This window comes from Carassius carassius, chromosome 45 (assembly GCF_963082965.1).
Source record: "Carassius carassius chromosome 45, fCarCar2.1, whole genome shotgun sequence".
Lineage (NCBI taxonomy): Eukaryota > Metazoa > Chordata > Actinopteri > Cypriniformes > Cyprinidae > Carassius > Carassius carassius.
The window spans coordinates 3,717,119-3,736,551 of NC_081799.1; the positions used below are offsets into that span (position 1 = coordinate 3,717,119).

Consider the following 19,433-nt stretch of genomic DNA (forward strand, 5'->3'; position numbering starts at 1 on the left):
GAAGTGAGATAAAGCTTACATTTCAGTACTTATGTATACTATCTTAGAGCTTTTTTTGTTGTTGTTGTTGAATGACATGGAATATGTTTACATTTTAAGGCTTATTGCATAAATTACAAAAATTCCTATCAACACCTTTTTTTAAAACATTACCCTTAGGGCAAAAACTGGGTGGATGTTGACTGGACTGATTACATACACATGTTTAAGTGAAAGCAGCTTTGATGCATATAATCAGCTGCTGATTCCTGGAATCAACCTACCCAACCAGATTTAGTATGGGTTATATGCTCCTCGCGTAATGTACATTATAAAGCTGTCCGTCTTGTGTGGATTAGAAATGCATCCAATTTTATTTTATCAGATGAGAATGGACAATCAAAGTGACTATATTACACAAGGAATAGGAAGAAAGTTCACAATGACAACAAAAGTACAAACCATGCAAAAAGAAGTTGGAATAGCTTTCATCTTTCAAACACTTCAGCTCAAATCCCTACAGGTTTTTACCACCATCAGTGCTCCAAACATTTTTAGATATGCAGCAGTCTTCACGAGACTCGCCAACAGTGGCAGGAGATTCAGAAGGCAGCTGCTTGGAACTGGATGTTTAGGCCGCAGTTACTCGCCCTTAAAGCGAGGAGGACGTTTCTCTTTGAACGCCTGCAATCCTTCCAGCCGGTCTTTGGTTGGGATCACCTAGAAGACAACAGAGTCACAGATATCAGAGGAACACTGAAGAGCTAAATATACTGGCTTCCTGAGTGATCTAGGCCAGCGTCCGCTCTTTTCATGAATAGCATTATGTTAAAACTTGAAATGGCTGATGCAAAGATTTATTATAAAACTAAAGTGCATGCATTCTTTTGACAAACTTAATTTTTAGACATTTTGGCAGGAGAAACAAGAAAAGGAGGGGAAACAGAATTGGGAAAATACCTCACTTGAACTGCAGTAAATTTGTCAATCTGCCGCCCACGTGGAAATGACTCTTGTAATGCTTATTAATCATTGTTCAAATAAATGACTCAATGTTGAAAACAAATGGGGTTTTTACTTATGGAACCCAACCCAACAATATAAGATCAATATTTCACACAACAAAACCTTAGTTTGATTCTCAAGATTCATGGAAATGCTGATTGTGTAAACAAACCTGGGCATAACATGCCTCTTCAATAGCTAATCCGGTCTTCAAATCCACCTGGAACAAATCAACAACATCATTCACAGTCTTGCGTCATCATTTGTCATTCGCAGACTGTTTATATGAACCACAAATTCCTGTATTAGCCGCTAGAGAAAGTCTGAAATGATGCTAAATGCACACACAACACTCTTTCTTTTCTCCTTGTAGCTATAGGAACAAACCAATAAACGTGCAAGAGCTCCTCATGACAACACAGAGACCTACTTTTGTAAAAAACAAACATCTGAACCCTTCATTAGAAAAAGAACTGAATTTTTAAGAAAATGTCCTTTGGCATTAGCAGCTCAACAGAGCTCTTTCTGTATTTAACTACTGCTCTTCTAAAGAAAAAAAAACGGTCAGACACAAAGAAGCTATTTTGCGTCTTAGTGAAGAGTTGTTTTCTTCGACCCAGGCTCATTGGAAATAACTGCATGTGGCAGCATTTCTGCAAAATGATCTTTTTTTTTTACATGGCTTCTTGCAGGTTTCGCTACTCCTTCAATGTGAAACATCAGGTAAATGCACATTCAGTTTTATGCAAGACTACTTTAAATTTATAAACAATGTATACAAGAATACTATAAATCTGGCATAGTTTTATTACAGTAAACATCATGGCAGTTCTGAAACAATGTCTGGTAATTGGTGATACATGTTAATCTGGTGTATGGTGTGTCGGTTTGAAAATAATGCAGCACCTATACTAAACCTAAACGACGGTGTTAACAAAAGCAAATGTGGGATAAAAGTGAATTTGCGGAGGCAACCATGCTGTTTTAGACCGCTTCTACAAGTCTTTGAGCTCTTTATCTTGTTCGTATTTCACAGGACTCGTATAAAAGCACTTCACATCACAAGTACAATGCTTTACCAGGTGCACTACTGAGCAAGTTTACTTTGATAGATAAGCCATTCATACGGAGATGTTTATGTGAGAGAAACAGCGAAATGCATGTACAATATGATAAAAGGGTTTTGAGGTCATAAACCCGTACGAGGAACTGTACGAAAATAAGTCTTTATTTGATCATCTGCCTATGTAGTCAAAACTTGTGTAATAAAATAATACAATCTGTTGGTGCCTTACTGGCACTAGTGTTCATTTTAGCTGGAAATGGCAGTAAATAGATTTTTTCCAATGCCCCTATGTTGGCTTTTCCTCTTCTAATGACTTCAACAGAAGAGCTGAGGAGGTATCTGCTCTGTTAGGTCACTTCCTAAGAGACCTGTGGCCTGAGGGACCTGCGGTGTTGACAGGCCGGCCTCTGGGGTCAAGGTAATGTCATAAAGCAGACTCTCTCTTTGGCATCTCAGATGACAGCTGCCCATGACTTCACATACAAACACACTTTTAATGGTAAGCTTAACATGATGAGAAATGAGATACTACAGAAGGTAGTTCAGCACAGTGGTTTATCTTATGCATCATAGTATGTCTGTTCTGATAGGTTTGCTTAACACAATATGAAAATAAACATATCTTTTCAATTAGAGGAGATAATGTTTGTAACGCCAATGGCAGTAAGATTCAAGTCACCTGGTAGCAGATGTCAACACAGACAGGTTGTGTAAAATGGGCTTGCTCTTAAAAGATTATAGCACAAGAAAATAACTCTTTATTTTTGGCAAATAAGTCATGTGCAATCTTACCTCTATTCCCTGGTTGATTGCTAACTTCGCCATTCGAATTGCAATTGGCCCCTGCAAGAGAACAATCATCGAAGCTTCATTATAACAGTGTACACTAAGAAACTCTCTGGATGGAGCAACACCAGTGTTTCTACCTGAGGGATGAATTCACGGGCCAGATCCAGAGCTCGCAGATACGCCGCATCTCCAGACTCATTCTGCTCCACAGCGTGATTCACCAGACCGAGACTCTTGGCTTCGTCACCGCTCAACACTCGCGCCGCAAATATCAGCTCTTTAGCTACAGACACTCCTACAGTTCGTGGCAGACGCTGGGTTCCCCCTGCAGCCAAAACATGACCAATGTGATTCTGTGAAATCTGTGATTGAGAATCACACTCCAAACATGTATGATTAAGTGCATACATAACGGTTTAAAAGTTTGGCGTTTGTAAGATTCTTAAATTGAAGGAAGTCAGCACTTAGGATGTACTGTGCCCGAGCTTGGCCCCCATAGCCCGGTTCGTTTGACTAGCTTGACTTCACATGTCGTGTGAGCGCTAACCACGCCAGAGCACATAACAGCTACTGTCATTATGACCGCAAACATGTTCTATCTGTAATTTCATCTCGGCTCAGAATGCTTTTATGATGCAAGGTTAATGTAAACACAGCCCACTGTGAACACCCTTGTAATTTGCTTTAACCTTTATGAATTTTATGAAAGATTATTTAAGGTTCAACATCAAGTGTGTGTAAGGATTTGGAAACGAGCAGAGTGCGGCTGTTTCAACTGGGATATTGGTTTGTTTGAATTCAGAGGGAGTGTCAGCCACATTAAAAAAGTTAACAGCTTAAGTCATTTGTGGATTAATGCGTATTGGAGACGCGAACCGTTTAAAACGATTCCGTTCGATTTGGTGAACTGGTTCAAAAAGATCCGGTTACATCGAGTGATTTGTTCGTGAACCGGATATCACAAACTGCTTTGTTTTTTTTACTCTCTCACAAAAGACACGGAAGAGAAGACAATGATGAATAAAGTCGTAGTTTTTGCTATTTTTGGACCAAAATGTTTTTTCGATGCTTCTAAATATTCTAACTGACCCTCTGATGTCACATGGACTACTTTGATGATGTTTTTCTTACCTTTCTGGACATGGACAGTATACCGTTCACACAGCTTCAATGGAGGGACTGAGAGCTCTCGGACTAAATCTAAAATATCTTAAACTGTGTTCAGAAGATGAACGGAGGTCTCACGGGTTTGGAACGACATGAGGGTGAGTTATTATTGACAATTTTCATTTTTGGGTGAACTTTCTCTTTATGTCTCAAATGATCCTTCAGAAATCATTCTAATATACTGATTTGAAACATTTCTTATTAATGGTGCTTAATATTTTTATGGTAAGCATGAATATTTCAGGATTGTTTCATAAACAGAAAGCATTTGTTTGAAATGGAGAGAGAGAGAGAGCTAGCAAAGTATACAGCGTCTATTCTCTCTCCAAACCCTGCCTTCCAAAAACAAGTTTTCTGTTTGGCTGTGTCAGATTCTTCTTTTCACTGGTGTCTGTGATGTCTAAGACTGTTTTTTGTCAATTTTCTGATTTCAAAAAACCTGAATTCAAAATATTTAATCTGAGAAATGCATGCTTAATTCACAGTTAAACAGAAGACTGCATCTCAACAGTGCTCCAGTCCACCGCTCCTCTCTTCACCATTAGAAAACAAACTCTCAGGATATTGACGCACACAGGAGGCTGAACGTTAGAAACACCTACCAAACAAACCTAAATGTCTTTAAACTGGGTCTTACAATCATTGGTTGCACCCATGTTGAGCTTTCATTTATTTCTGATTAACCTTAACAAGGAGCTCCATACGTGCAACTCAAAATGCAAATAAGGTCACAGTTAACATGTACAGCAATGAGTGCAATTATGGTCAATGTGATTCCCTTCAACAGAGACCGGGAACGCTGTCCTTATCATTTTGTATTACCTCAAAACAGCACAATAAAGAGAAATCATCAATGGACAAATGAAGGCACACGGAGAGTGTGTGTCAATGAGAATCTGAACCTGCCCAACCCCATAAGCATGACTCGTGTGATGTTTTAAACAATAGCTACAATCCTATCTATAAAACACCAGGAAATGAACTTCATTGGACATATACCTAGGAAGTATGTTGAAAACAGTTTACCGGTTTAGCTACTCTAGGCATGACAAGTATTTAGAAGGAAATTTTGATGCATTAAAGTTTTAGTTCAAGGCAAACTGTGCCATTTTTTATGTTATAAATACTTCTGTAGTCTTCTATCACACAGCTGACATAAAACTAAATATTCTCTCATTATGTACTGTAAATATGCGGTCATGTTTTTCCCATAGAGATTGAGATGCTCGAATATTAACGCAGATCTTTTCCATACAGCTACAGTGCAGTTCACAATGAGCAGGGTGTTTAGTTCTAGGACACAAGCGAGTAAACATCAGATCATATTTAAAAGCAGATCAAATTATATCTGGAATGTAATAAGGATGTTTTATGTGCACTATAGGCTTCAGGTCCTGTGATAAATTACAGTCTGTTCATCTAACAAATAACAATAATCTCGTCTGCATTCCAATTAAAAAATGCCACTGGTTCAAACTGGTTTCTTATGTGGCACAGATGAATGCAGTTGAGTAAGACAGAGAGAGAGAGAGAGATACAGCATGTAGCCTAAAATAGAGAAAGCTTGTGTGGATGGGAAGTACTCAGTGAATGGTTCAAATTTAAGTCTGTTCCTCGTATTATCATCTGGTTTCAGAAGTTAAATGTGTTTTCTTGGACATTAATTATTGTTATATATGAAAATAGCTGTTTGAAGATTGAATATGAAAAAAAATCACCACAACATAAAGGTTTGGATAAACATGGGGAAGATTACATTTTAAATTGTGTGTATTTCTTTAATGAGTCAGGGATGCACATACGTGGTGTGAGGTGCGCGACCAAAATAAAAAATAAAGGGTACAACATAATGCAATAGCATTATAAATATATATATGTATAATACTATGAATTATATATATTTTTATTTTGTTTATTATTTTATATTAAAAAGCAGGTAAAATGCAATAATATTATCATTATTATCAAGATTTTAAAAAAATATATAATTATATTTAATGGGTCACACAAATCTCCAAGTGCTGAAAAACTTAAGTGCATGCCTTACAAAAGTCATTTGTAAGTTGATCCCCTGAAGAGTGTAAACACAGTCGGGCTTTTTGCAAATCCATTTGGTGCCACTAACGTAATCAAGCCACCTTTAACTCAAAAAGTCTTCAATTATAATCGTTGAATCATGACACTTTTTTGGCATGTTACTGGGTTCTTTTGACATGAACTCACATAATCAGGCCATCTTTTGACTCGGTTGCACAACTCTTACTCAAGCTCTTGTGTGAAATAGGTTTACACGGGACGTGTTGCATAAGTGCTCACTAATAAAGCAGTTCCCAGTCCTCCACGGATAACTGCCACCTCTCTCAGGCAAAAAGATCCATGAATAAATCATAGTTTCTATGAATCTAGGGCACAGCCGCACCGACTCACTGTCTTTCCAGTTTGACTATATTTCTGACAGTGTTCTTGGACAGCAGCGGAGAAATATTTGTAGGAGTGTGTGACTTTTATACTGTACATGCAGACCACACACAATATATAAATACAAACATGAGCAATGATGAGGCCGATTGATTTTTATTACCAGCTTCCCATTTCATTAGCCATCAACGTGAACTATCGATTCTCAGAAAACAAAGCAAAGCAAAGATTGATATTCTGAAATATTGTAGTGCTTTTTTTTTTTTTTTTTGCAATTCCATTTGGAACTCGGGAAGAGAAGAAAAAAAGGAGGGGGGAAAAGCATTTTGAGTGCTTATGTTTGAATCATGACTCTTTTCTTTAGAAATGTGCTGTTTTGGCACGTTATTGCTACAAGGACAGGTTCTTTTCACGAGAATTTTAATCAACCCATGTTTTGACTATTGAACAACTCCTACTTATCGCAAACAACATATTATGCAAATACAACCTAGAGCCATAAAACAGATCTAAATTTGATTGCAATCTCATTTCATAAGCCATCAACTGTTTTCAACAAAAAATGTGTATCTGTGGCTTTTCAATGGTTTATTAAATATTATGATAATCGCTGATGTTAGAGAAATAGTAGTAGATCAATGATTTGTGTTTTATTAATCGTTGTTCCCAATACGAGTGGATTTGTTACGACTAAACTCAATGGCTTGAGCCAGTAACAAGCAACACTGTGTTTTGAGGCAGAGGTTTCGCAAGAATTTCAGGGAACTTCTTGCATCACATCAGTCCTGGCTAGTAAGAAAGTGGCCTTTGCCTTTACACAGCGCATTTACAACAACAACAGAAGAGAAGATTACCAGAAACAGTGTCAGCACGCTGAAGAAAGGCGGAGGGCAGAGAGTGTGACCGAGGTTAGCTCGGGGTTGTTTTGAAGCAAGCAGCAGAGGATGGTAAGTGTTACACATTGCGTTCCAAGAAACCAGAACGACCGTCACCAAACAGCGTCACAGTCAAACGCCTGCTGCAGTTCTTCCTGGAAGAGAGCCTTTCATCTAATCTTGTCCTTTTGACAGGACTTTCAGACTCAACATGCATGGATCTTAAGACAGAAATAGTGCTGTGGTCGTTCTTCTACTTTAAATAACATGTCAACTTTAGGATTGAACCTTACGTCTTTTAGACTTGAGCCCATAATAACCAATTTATTTCTATATTCAAATTACGGGTCAAGTAACATAACGGTGTACTTTTTCTGATATAAATGACTTAGTTTAGTTCAACGTCACAATTTACAAAACAAAAAGCAACTGTTTACACAGAAATCATTCGGCTTGTGTTTAATGAATGTGGCCCGGTGTTTGCAAGCAAATAATTACTCGTATTTATTCTAAAATAATGTGGTTACACAGTATGTACATTTTCACAGTATTAACACCTTCTTATTTGACTACTTTAATTGCGCAATGCCTCACAAACACACAAGGTCACAAAGTGCTGTCAAATGATTAATCACATCCAAAATAAAAGTTTTTGTTTACATAATATATGTGTGTACTATGTATACTATGTGTGTGTATATATATATATATATATATATATATATATATATATATATATATATATATATATAAAATACAAATACATACAGTATATATTTTGAAAATGTTTATTCATATAATTCATAAAATATATTCATATTTTTCATATACAAACATAATATTTTTCTTAAATATATACATGCATGCATGCATGTGTATTTATACATAATATACCGTATATAGACAGTACACACACAAATATTAATGTAAACAAAAACTTATTTTGGATGCGATTAATCGCGATTAATCGTTTGATAGCACTATCACAAACACACTTAAAGGTAAAGATATGAATCAAGTGTGTCTTTCAACACCACGGGAAAATAAAACGTGAACAAGCACAAACAAACATCTTCCACTCTCATTTATCTGGTATCACTGCATTTGGCACTACTTAAAAGGTGTGTCAGTGATGTCATGCGGTTCACACGTCTCACATGTCTCTCCTGATACACGAGGCTGTATACTACCGGCCTGAACTGACCTTCTGTTCCTCTGCACTGCACACGTAACACACTCATTCCCAGCACAGCACAGGAAGCATGAACAAGTATCAAAACAAACCAGTCGACCCATCTTCCCACAGTACGCCTGCCAATGGATTTAATGAATTATGACTTCAAGAAAGCTTATTTGAGAATGAAAATTGTAAGCTGATGTATTAGTTAGTTGATGCATTAACTAACGTTAAGTAATGGGACCTCAATGTAATAAGTAAAGAAGTAGATTTCACGAGGCGTCCTGTTTTAACCTCCATGTGATTTCATATTTGTTGTGATAACGTGTGGACCAGTGATAAACAGAGATGGTTTAATCTGATCTGTGCAAAAGTCCTTCTGAAGAATCTGGGCCAGGCTAACTAAAGCATACTGAAAGTGGGTCAGTGGATCTGTCATTAACTCACTTATACTTGTTTATTATAAGGGATGACTTTACTTACTGTAGAGTTAATCAGTAAGGAGATTTTGATATTTCTTTAGTGCTGTTAGACAGGCTCACGAGTGCCTGGAACTACTTGAAGAGACAGTTCATCAAAATTCTGTCATCATTCACTTGTTCCAAACCTGTATGAGTTTCTTTATCCTTCTAAACCACTCCAAACAAAGATATTTTGAAGAATTCGGGTAACCAAACATTACTCTTCCCCATTGGCATACTGATGTGTGCTAAAAGCACATGCCCATGTGATTTATCAGACCAGGGTGTGCATATTCCTTCCTATTCTGACCCTACTATGTGCTGAGTCACTGGAAATGATGCTAAACATACTCTTTAATTCAGTACCCATAACTGGAAATGTTGATTTATCAAACAACTCAAGATTGTTTGATAAAAAAATGGATTGCATGTGGAAAATTGCAATATCCTGTGCTGTTTCGCAATTTAGCAAATGCTACCAATCAAGCACTCTTTGGAAATCAGGGAGCCATTTAAACAATTATCTTTGGAGCAGCAAGCAGGCATTTCACATTATCAACAGAGTGCTAAAAGGAACACGCCCTGACTCAAAGCAGAGGGAAACCATCGCAGGTCTGAAATCTGAGTTCTGTCATCATATAATCAAAGGCCCTTTTTCCATACAATAATAGGCATCCAAAACCTGCACACACCAAACTCAATAAAAGAACCTTAAAGGGGTCATGACATGAGAAATCAAAAATCCACATGCAATATGTTTTGAAGTAAGATTGAAAGTTAGGTGGTTATTCACTAAAAGAGTTTCCTCTATTACAGACAACTTTTATGTTATTTAATTTGTTAGGTTTTTTTTTTTTTTGCCATTGTTACAAAAAAGCAGAATTGTAACTGATCCAGTGCTCCAGTTAATAACATTTTTCAGATGTACGCAAAGATCTATCATGATCTTCAGATTACAGGTCAAACAAATCGGTTCAAAACAGCACAACACCGAACCAAAAAAAAAAAAAGTGCTGACGTCTTCACCACTGTTTTTCCAGGGTTTCTCAGCCTGATAAAGCTCTGGTGACCTATTTTCATCCTGAAGACAAAAACCCCTCTGGCTGCAGGTCAAGCCTTGAGTGAACGGCTGTCTGGACTGACACGACATACTGAAACACAGATATCTTCCAGCTCAATCACATGTATCTAGATAGGGAACTGGAAAACATGCCACTGGCTTGCCTTCACCCAACAAATCATGACCACAACAGATCTGTCTGCTGCAGAATAGTCCTGTATCTTATGAGCTCCAGTGGCCCCGAAAGTATTCAGACACTTGAACATCTCTAAATGATTTTGTTATCTAATTCAGTGACAACAACGTTCTCTCGAAAAATAACCTCCATTTTCTTTGCATTTTTGGCAATGTCAAGAACAGATGAACTCAGTTCCCTTGAATTTCCTCAGTACTCCTGAATTTTAAGCACAAATCTTGCACTATGAAGTACTACAACAGTTGGAAAATCTGTGTAAATCACTTACAGTACGTCATGCTATTCACTGCTATTCGACTTTAGATAAAAAGCTACATTTGAAACAAAACAGCAACTCCAGGAAATGATGCACAGAAGGTTTAAAGAAAACTTTGAATAATCGTTTTATTGTGTTCTGTTTTCCTTTTCCTGGCAGTTGGAAGTATTTGGTCCAGTTTGTTATCATGAGATACAAGCTGTGCTACAAAACTTAGAGAGCTGCCTTAAAGGTCTGTAACAATACACACATTTTTTTTACATGACACACAAGTCTCATTATATGATTCAATAAAAAGGGATGCAAAATGTTTTCAGTTTAACTTATTGTATTGCCTAAATGACTTGCTGTCTACTTTTTATGGCTGTTTAGTATGTGGATATCTGCTTTGGTTTGAACCAATGCCATAACAAAAAAGAAGAAGACTGATCACACAATTCTCTGAGTTTCAGATGAATTCAGAAGTAAACACAAATACAGAGAGAGACACTTACCAGCGCCTGGGATGATGGCTAATTTAGTCTCAACTAGTCCCATTTTAGCAGAGCTAGCTGTAAAACAGGTCAAAGTGTGGAGAATCAGTTAGACTTTTTGCTTTCAAAGAGATAAAGCTCAAAAGACCCTAATAAAAATATGAACGTCTTTAGAAATCTCACATTTTAAATCAGGTAAAGAGCGATGAATTAATCAGGTTTATGATGCATACAAAATTATAACTAATTCAATACTCATACTGACTATGCTACAATCAAAAAAACATTTTATTTCATTAATAATTAATACTTTAGTGATAATCAGTTACTTTCTTGAGACACTGAACAGCGCATGCTGATAAATAAACTGATCAAGTGAAAGCAGTTTAATTTGGTTTGAACAAATAAAAACTTCCACATGCATGAATGTAAAAATTTTATTTCACAAACAAGTTTTTTTTCTTCTGTGCATTAAATATGAACCGTTATGTTAAGTTCTCACACCTGTCGAAATACTCAAAGGCAGAGTTTATTTCACAGTTTGAAACCATGAAAACAACTTCAGAGGCATCTGAAAAGAACACTAAATAATATTACGCATTCGGTTTTTTTATACTTTCTTATTTTTTAGCCAATCTACAATTTCTACATTTTTTACAGCCACACGACTTTGAGTCATTTTGCAACTACACTAAATATAGACCTTAAATATCCACATAAAAAAGTGCCTTGTGTGAAAACATATGGTGTGTGAGATGCATTCGAAGAAGTGCAGGAGACCTGTTATAGCATCATGCACAGATTAAATCTAAATCTGGGTGTGAGAGGAGAACGCATGAAAGAAGCCATCTGCTATCTGACAGCGTAATGAAGGAATGTTAATTCACAACACTAAGTGAACCAAGATACACTTATAAAACCATTAAAGAGGTCATGACATGAGAAATCTAATTTGCCTTGATCTTTTGGCATTTAAGTGTTCTTTGTACGATTAAAACGTCCTGTAGGTTTCATAGCTTAAAATGTTCTCCTCGTTATAAACAAAGCATTTATTTAATCAAGCTCTGAAAACGGCTTGAGGTGCAGGGTGATGTCATCATTCATTTGCATAAACCCTGCCTCCAGAGCAAGACATCGACCAATAGTCTTCTTCTCACCATAGGCCCCGCCCACTGGTGTTCAGTCACTTAATGGATGACATAATTATATTGACTTATAATGCAAGTTTTTTGCACACACACACACAAAAACAAATATGTGGAAGAATTATAAGTAAACCTCAAGGAACATATTAAAATAATGTAAAAAATCCATGTCATGACTTCCTTCAGGTTGTTGTTGATCTCACACTTGTCCTGGTTTACAGTGGAGCTGAACTACAGTATAACCAGCTTGAGTGTCTCTAATATGGATTTACACTCGAATCATGCGCCAATAATAATTTCCTGTATTCAGTTAAAATCCGTCCTTCTGAACTGTGTGAATCACTACAGCTTGTGTTCATATGAAGTCATGAGAGGAAGCACATCTTCTATCTACCTGCCACTCTGATGTCACAGGCCAGAGCCATCTCCAGACCTCCTCCAAGAGCCGCCCCATCAATGGCTGCAATCGTCGGCATGGGAAGAGTACCTAAAACAGTTCATCAAATGCCTAAAACTGGATTAACCATTAAATGAAGTCTCATGTGTCAACACTTTTCTAATTTGCAGTTCATGGCTGAGATGATCTCTAGAGAGCAGGGTTTCCGATGGTAAAAGATGACAGCTAATAGGACGTAAAATACATTACTTGTTTATTATTAAATTAACTCTTCAAAACATTATTTATCTCTGCAACTGGTATTTACACTGTACAATTACACCATGACCTTAAGCATAATGTGACTGAATGAAATTATCTCATGGTGCTAACTTATACATATTAGCTGTTTGGTTAAATAAATGGCAATCTCAAATAAATTTGAGGAATACCTATTAAGATTTCAGCGTTTTAACTTACCAAGTTCTGTTATTAGTGTTCTTGCTTTAGTAACAAATGGTCCTACTTCACTCTGCTGCATCTTTGCTCTTTCTTTTAAGTCTGCACCTGTTCAGACAAACATGCGTTGATGCAAAGTGCTGTTCAAAATGTATTTATTATTATCCCTTTTAATTTTTGAATAAATAAGCATGGATTAATCAGAATGTAAAAACTATTTAAAGTTTAATTCTACATTTGCATGCTCTTTTTTCTTTTGGGTACAAATTTTATTTTTGTTATGCAGACTGGATTCAAGTCAATGCTCTCAAAACTTTCATATTGCTGTCCCATATATACATTCACATTTGTATAAATGGCATACCAGCAATACAGCTGAATGTTAGTGTAACCCACACAGTCCGATCATACCCCGTAATAATTGCATTAAACACTTCAGAGGCTAAATACCTGCGCAGAATATCCCAGGCACAATACTGCACAAAACTACAGTACGCACTTTGTTGTCCTTCTTCAATGACTCGAGAGCTTCTGACATCTAGCAAAAACAAAACAAATCATAAAAAGGGGGATATTATGTATATCCTAGTTCTCATTTGTTATCGAATCAAATTCTAACATTTGGAGACACATCCACTCTTGTAAGGCTTTGCATAGGACTGGAATAAACGGTGATAGTTGGTTAACAACCTTTAACTTTATTTTGTGAGTAATCGACTTAAAAGTGCATTTATGTCACAAATTTAGTTCCTTCTAATGTTATTTCACGGTTGAACAGGTCAATTAGAAGTAGCTGTAACTCAAAAAGATTGATGCAAACTGTTGCATTTAATTTTTTGCATCAAAACATTTGTTTTTAGAGTGTACTGGCAATTCTAAAATACATCTAAGAATACCATTTTTAATAAAAAAAAAAATATATATATATATATATATAAATAATAATAATAAATTACTTCTTGACTTTTTTTTTCTTTCTTTTTTTAAGTACAAGTAGTGATGTAGTGGTGGCCAAGAGTGATTAACTATTACATTTTGACAAGAAACAGTAAAAATACTCACCATTGTAACAAGATTTTTGCTGATGGCATTTTTAGACTGAGGGCGATTAATCCCCAAAACAACAATCCCTAAAACACAGAACAGTTAAACTACAATAAACAGTGAACAAACTGCAAGAAAATGTATGAAAAATCCTGACAACTAAAACAGATCCTTGAAGTGACAAAAAAGTCTAATATTATAGGAACATTTAGAAATATTGAGAGTATTTGGGCAGATTTGTATTTCTAAACTCAGGCGTTTATTAAAGATAAATAGTTACGTCACTGAAACGGTTCACTAATGGGGCATTATGAGAGAAGCTACGGAGTACGTGTCTGCATTGCGGAGTACAAGAATCCGATACACAAACTCTGTGATCAATAATTCACTTTCTCGTGCTCTACCTGAGTCATCACCGTCCAAGTATCTAACGATAAGGTCATCTCCAGACTTAACGTCGGAGCTGGACAGTCGCACACAGTGGGGCGCTCTCTTGGTTAGAAATGCGTGCAAAACACTGTCCGATCTGCAGACGCCGCTGATCACGTTTATTTGTGATCGGACAGGCTGAAGCAGCGCTCTGCACTTCACTAAAGCCGCCATGCTTCTGCTTTTCCTTGACTTTCAACTCTGAACTGCGAGTGACGTATTTGTTTCAGGTCACGTGACCTCGGTTTCTCTGCGGCAGCGGTTTTTTAAGGAGAGGGATTTGACCAGACGTCATAATGTTTGGGTAAAATACAGCGATCGAACGTAAACAACAGTAAAATAAGTACAAATCTGCATTACATTTCTCCATTATTCGTGTTGTATTACTACAGTACAAGGACAGTGAACAGAGGACAGGGACGCTGAAGAAGAGCGCAAAGAGGAGACAATACTGTAGCAGGAAGAGAACAACAACTCACTGTGTTCACATGGTCGGAATATATGAAGAAAATATTGAATTGGGGGTATGGGGTTATATTAAAGGGGTCATATGACGTTGCTAAAAGGAACATTATGTTGCGTATTTGTTTAATGCAATGTGTTTATGCGGTTTAAGGTTCAAAAAACATTATTTTCCACATAATGTACATTATTGTTTCCCCTCTATGCCCCTCCTTCTGAAATGTGTCGATTTTTACAAAGCTAATCGGTCTGAAATGCGAGGTGTGCTCTGATTGGCCAGCTATCCAGTTCGTTGTAATTGGCTGAATTCCTCAAGCGTGTGATGGAAATATTTCACCCCTTAAGGGGCGGTCACACTAGACTTTAAACGTGCGAAAGTATTTCGGACGCCGCTGGGAATATGGGCGGGAGCAAGCAAGATATAACGGTTTCCCCTCAGTTATCACAACGTGGATTAATCTGTGCTTTTACGGTGTCTTTTGCAACGGCGTCGAAAGTGTCTTATTATATTGTACTCTCTGTCTCTCTCTATATATAAATATATACACATTAAGCAATACAAAATTATAAAACGTGTCATTCAAATGTACCATCTGTTCCTGTTTCCATTGACACTGCGAACCATGCAGCTTCTTTTTTTATTTTATTTTTATAATCTTTTAAATATGTATTATATAAAATAGGACGCTGTGCTACAGCTAAAATTAGCGCTTCCTTCATTTTTGAATTTCTGTACAGAGAGGTCACATAGTGACGTATCGATCTACTACTGGTTCCACGTCTTCACGTGATGCGAATTCGCAGGTCAGAGTTCGCCAAAACTGAACTTTGGAACACAGCGAAATGCGAAAACTTTTCGCATTAGCTTGTATTTCCGGTCTGACGCATTCGCATGCATATGAATGGAAGTCAATGGAACGAAAAGGGCAGTGTGACTGTCCCTTTAATAGACTGTGATGAGTATCCCGGCACGACCAGATAAAACCAATAAACCCATTACAAACGAGGCATTTGTTGCATTCAGTAGGGACATAATTACTGATTATAATGACTAATGTCTTTTTATGCATTGCTTATCGCGCCACGTTAACATAAAAACATGTCTGCATTTGTGATCGGAGAAACAACAAGCGCTGCTCTACACTGTTCAAAACTCGCTTTTGAATCATCAGTGGCAAATCTTTTAAATATGTAAATGTACTTACAGGCTGTGAGCGCCAGACTGTCCTTGCAAAGTTGGAACTGCCCCAGTTTATAGAGCAGGCTTTGAGCACAGACTAGGCTAGTCTGCAGGTTCAAGAAACAGTCCTCCATAAAATGCATCACAGCGTCACACACTGTGGGCTTGAGTGAGGAACGGCCAGCGGATTAGAGAATGGCGTGGCCAGTGGATTCGTATGTGGACGAGTCTTAACTTTGATATATAATAATAATAATAATACATTTTATTTATATTGCACTTTACACATGAAGAACACATCTCAAAGTGCTACAGGTGCACAGATAAAAAACTGAACATAAAAACAGTCAAAAATAAAGAGATAGAGAATATCTCTTTGGATTTGAGACTTTAGTCTTTGCAACTTTACAGATCTTCTTTATGCACCAAGAGCTTGTAACACTCCAAAGAGAAAGGAAAAATTTAAATTGCATAATATGAACCCTTTAATATATCACTGAGCTAAACTATCTTCTGAAATGTTTCGATAGCTATAATGTATTTTCTTCTCTGTATAAAGCTAAAGTCCATTTTAGGGTATTATATAGTCTTTGATAAAGAGTACCTCTGCTTTGTTTACAGCGTTTTCCAAGGAAACGCTATATCGCGGCTGGTTCATAAGCACCACCTGCTGGCAGAGAGTGAATTTGCCTCATTCAGACCTGCTGTTTTAGTTTTTAATGCAAATTTTCTTTTTTTGCTAGATAAAACACAAAGTCAGACAATAATGTTTTTGTTTTAAATTCTGAAATTTTATTCAAACCAAAAACAACTGCTAGTATTACATGAGAGTGAATTTGCATCTCATTCAGACCTGCTGTTTTTGTTTCATGCAGATGTTTTATGTAGCCAGAAAACAAAGAAAAGGCTAAAGTCAGACCATTCTGTTTTTGCTTTAAATCCTGAAATCATAAAATTCAAATTAAAAATAACAGCTCATGCAATGTGTGTAGCATCTTTGTTTGTATCGTGATTCAATTAATAGAGCTGACCAAAAATTTGCGGCATGTCATTGACCCTTCATTCACACTCTTTATCTGCCTCTGAAGAATGGGTCACTGTAAACAGCACGGTTGATACAGTAGCAATAACTCAATGTTGCAAGAGTTAACAATGAACACATTGACCAAAGCATGTACTGTACAAAAAAAAGAGCATATAGCTGTCTAGCTGCAGCTCGTACAGGGTTATTTATTAAAGAAACGTTCTCACCAACTTTTGCAAGAATCTCCAAGCATTGGTGGTGTCCATATTGTGCAGCAACAAATAATGATGTGATGCCACAGCCATCAACAGTCTCCGGAGAGCACATGCTCACCAGGAACCTCACAATCTCAGTATGGCCCTGGGAATGGTTTTACAGTTATTTATTCATCAGTTATTTTTATTAAAGACTCTTGTAACTGCCTTAGATGTAAGAAAGAGGTATAAATTTAAAAGTAGTCATAACGAGCACCATAATCATTTGATTGTTGTTATGCGTTTCTTCTTGATAATATATAACTAATAATCGTTTACACTTAAAAGTGAGTGAGAAGAGCTGCAGAACTGCTTAAGGCATGTGAATGTAGTGTTTGTGTAAATTTCAAGGTTTCTAAAACATAAAAGCTTCAGAAATCATAAAAGAGTTATAGATTAAAGCTATAACCTTGAGAAAAGCTTGATTGAGACAAGACCAGCCTGACAGTCCCATTGACTTCTGCCCCATTTTCCACCAGAAGCTCCACATATCTTAGTTCCCGCCATCTATAGCTAGGAACGAAAAAATGAGACAAATATATAAAAAGAATCAAAAGAGGAAAAATAAATGTGTTAAACAAGATCTGAGACCATATAGGCACTTTACATGCAAACAATTGATATTACAATATTCTGTCATTGTTTACTCATCCTCCTTTCATTAAAAATATTGATTTTAATTTATTAAACTGATTGGGTTTCTTCTGCAAAAACAAAAGACGTTTCTGTCATTTTCATTATTATTTAAAAATTATTACAGTTTTAGTTATTTAAATATTTTAGTAATGTTGCCTTGGCAACTACAGTAGCTGAAAAAAAAGTTTTTATTTCAGTTAATCTTTATTTTATTTCAAATAGTTTTTTGTCAATGATAATAAACATTAAAAATGAGAAAACAATTAACTTGTCTGTACCATAAGGGGAACATTTTCAAGAATGACAACTGAAATTTCTGGCTGCAGACATGAGGCACGAACGGGCCACTCAACGTGATACATCATACAGAACGGTCATACAGAAATTATTGTAAGTATATTTATTTTATTCGTTCAAGATTAAGTTGAAGTAAAAGTGTTGTTTTAAGTAAATGTTTTGAAAACGACACTAATATTAATCTGATATATCCTGCACGCACAGGTCTTTCGACGTAAGTAACGTACGTTACAGGATTCAACGACGGCAAATGAATTATTGTAAGTATATTTACTGTATCCAGAGACAAAGGACTTTGCTGTATCTCATTCATACAAGATTAAATCGATGTAAAAGTAGTGTTTTAATCTATAAAATAATCTTATCGAAAACTATCCTGATTTATGTCTGATCTATTGCGTTTGTGTTTGTGTATTAGTGAGGAACTATCTAAATTAAATTTGTTGGAAAAAAAATAGTGTTTTACTGGCTTTGGGCGAGGTGTTCCGTAACATTATTTATTATGAAGATGCAGAACAGAGGCCCATTTCCATTGCCCTACTTGCAGTAAAACTGTTCTTAGGAGAAATGCAATGGAGACTCACCTGCAGAAGTGCTTACCATCATATGTACAATCTCAACCTTCTTCATGTGGTTCCAAAGTCTTCAGTTAATATACTTGCTCCACAATCCTACCTAACTGCACCCGCTCTGGCTTCGTGCACGTCCTCACCTGTTCCAGGATCTGTATCGGCTCTGTGTAAATCCACACCTGCACCAATTCCGTGCACGTCCCCACCTGTTCCAGTATCTGAATCGGCTCTGTGTACATCCACACCTGCACCGACTCCATGCACGTCCTCACCTGTTCCAGGATCTGCATCGGCTCTGTGTAAATCCACACCTGCACCAATTCCGTGCACGTCCCCACCTGTTCCAGTATCTGAATCGGCTCTGTGTACATCCACACCTGCACAGACTCAGAGCAAATACTGACCTTTTCAGTCTTCATTTACTGCCTCTAATAATCAAAAAAGGAGTAAATGCCCTCACTGTTCATTGGTTATGCTGAAGAAGAACTTGAACATGCACATTCAAAGGAAGCACACTGACCACTCAAAAGATATAACAATGCAATCACATCTGTCTGTTGTGTGTATTAACCGATCAAATGGAGTGCCAGCTGTTCAGAGGAGTGGGCATGGTTTTTCTGTACCAGTGCATGT

The 19,433-nt window shown here is 36.9% G+C and overlaps 1 protein-coding gene across 1 annotated transcript; it reads right to left on the minus strand.

Annotated features, from left to right (window-relative positions):
• Positions 1–598: 598 nt before the first annotated feature.
• On the minus strand, positions 599–14,586 carry auh (AU RNA binding protein/enoyl-CoA hydratase). The gene is made up of 10 exons (XM_059539379.1): positions 14,351–14,586; positions 13,965–14,032; positions 13,353–13,440; positions 12,924–13,010; positions 12,462–12,554; positions 10,944–11,000; positions 2,977–3,164; positions 2,843–2,893; positions 1,157–1,204; positions 599–699 (listed from the first exon to the last, which is right to left on the minus strand). The coding sequence occupies exons 1-10, from the start codon at positions 14,547–14,549 to the stop codon at positions 622–624; spliced, it is 957 nt and encodes a 318-aa protein (XP_059395362.1). The 5' UTR covers positions 14,550–14,586; the 3' UTR covers positions 599–621.
• Positions 14,587–19,433: the final 4,847 nt, after the last annotated feature.

Excerpts from the sequence above, each read along its gene's own strand:
- auh (XM_059539379.1), bottom strand. The coding sequence starts at position 14,549 with ATGGCGGCTTTAGTGAAGTGCAGAGCGCTGCTTCAGCCTGTCCGATCA. Across the intron at positions 13,011-13,352 it reads GCCTGGGATATTCTGCGCAG|GTGCAGACTTAAAAGAAAGA; the intron begins GTATTTAGCCTC and ends TTGTCTGAACAG. Across the intron at positions 1,205-2,842 it reads CAATCAACCAGGGAATAGAG|GTGGATTTGAAGACCGGATT; the intron begins GTAAGATTGCAC and ends GATTTGTTCCAG.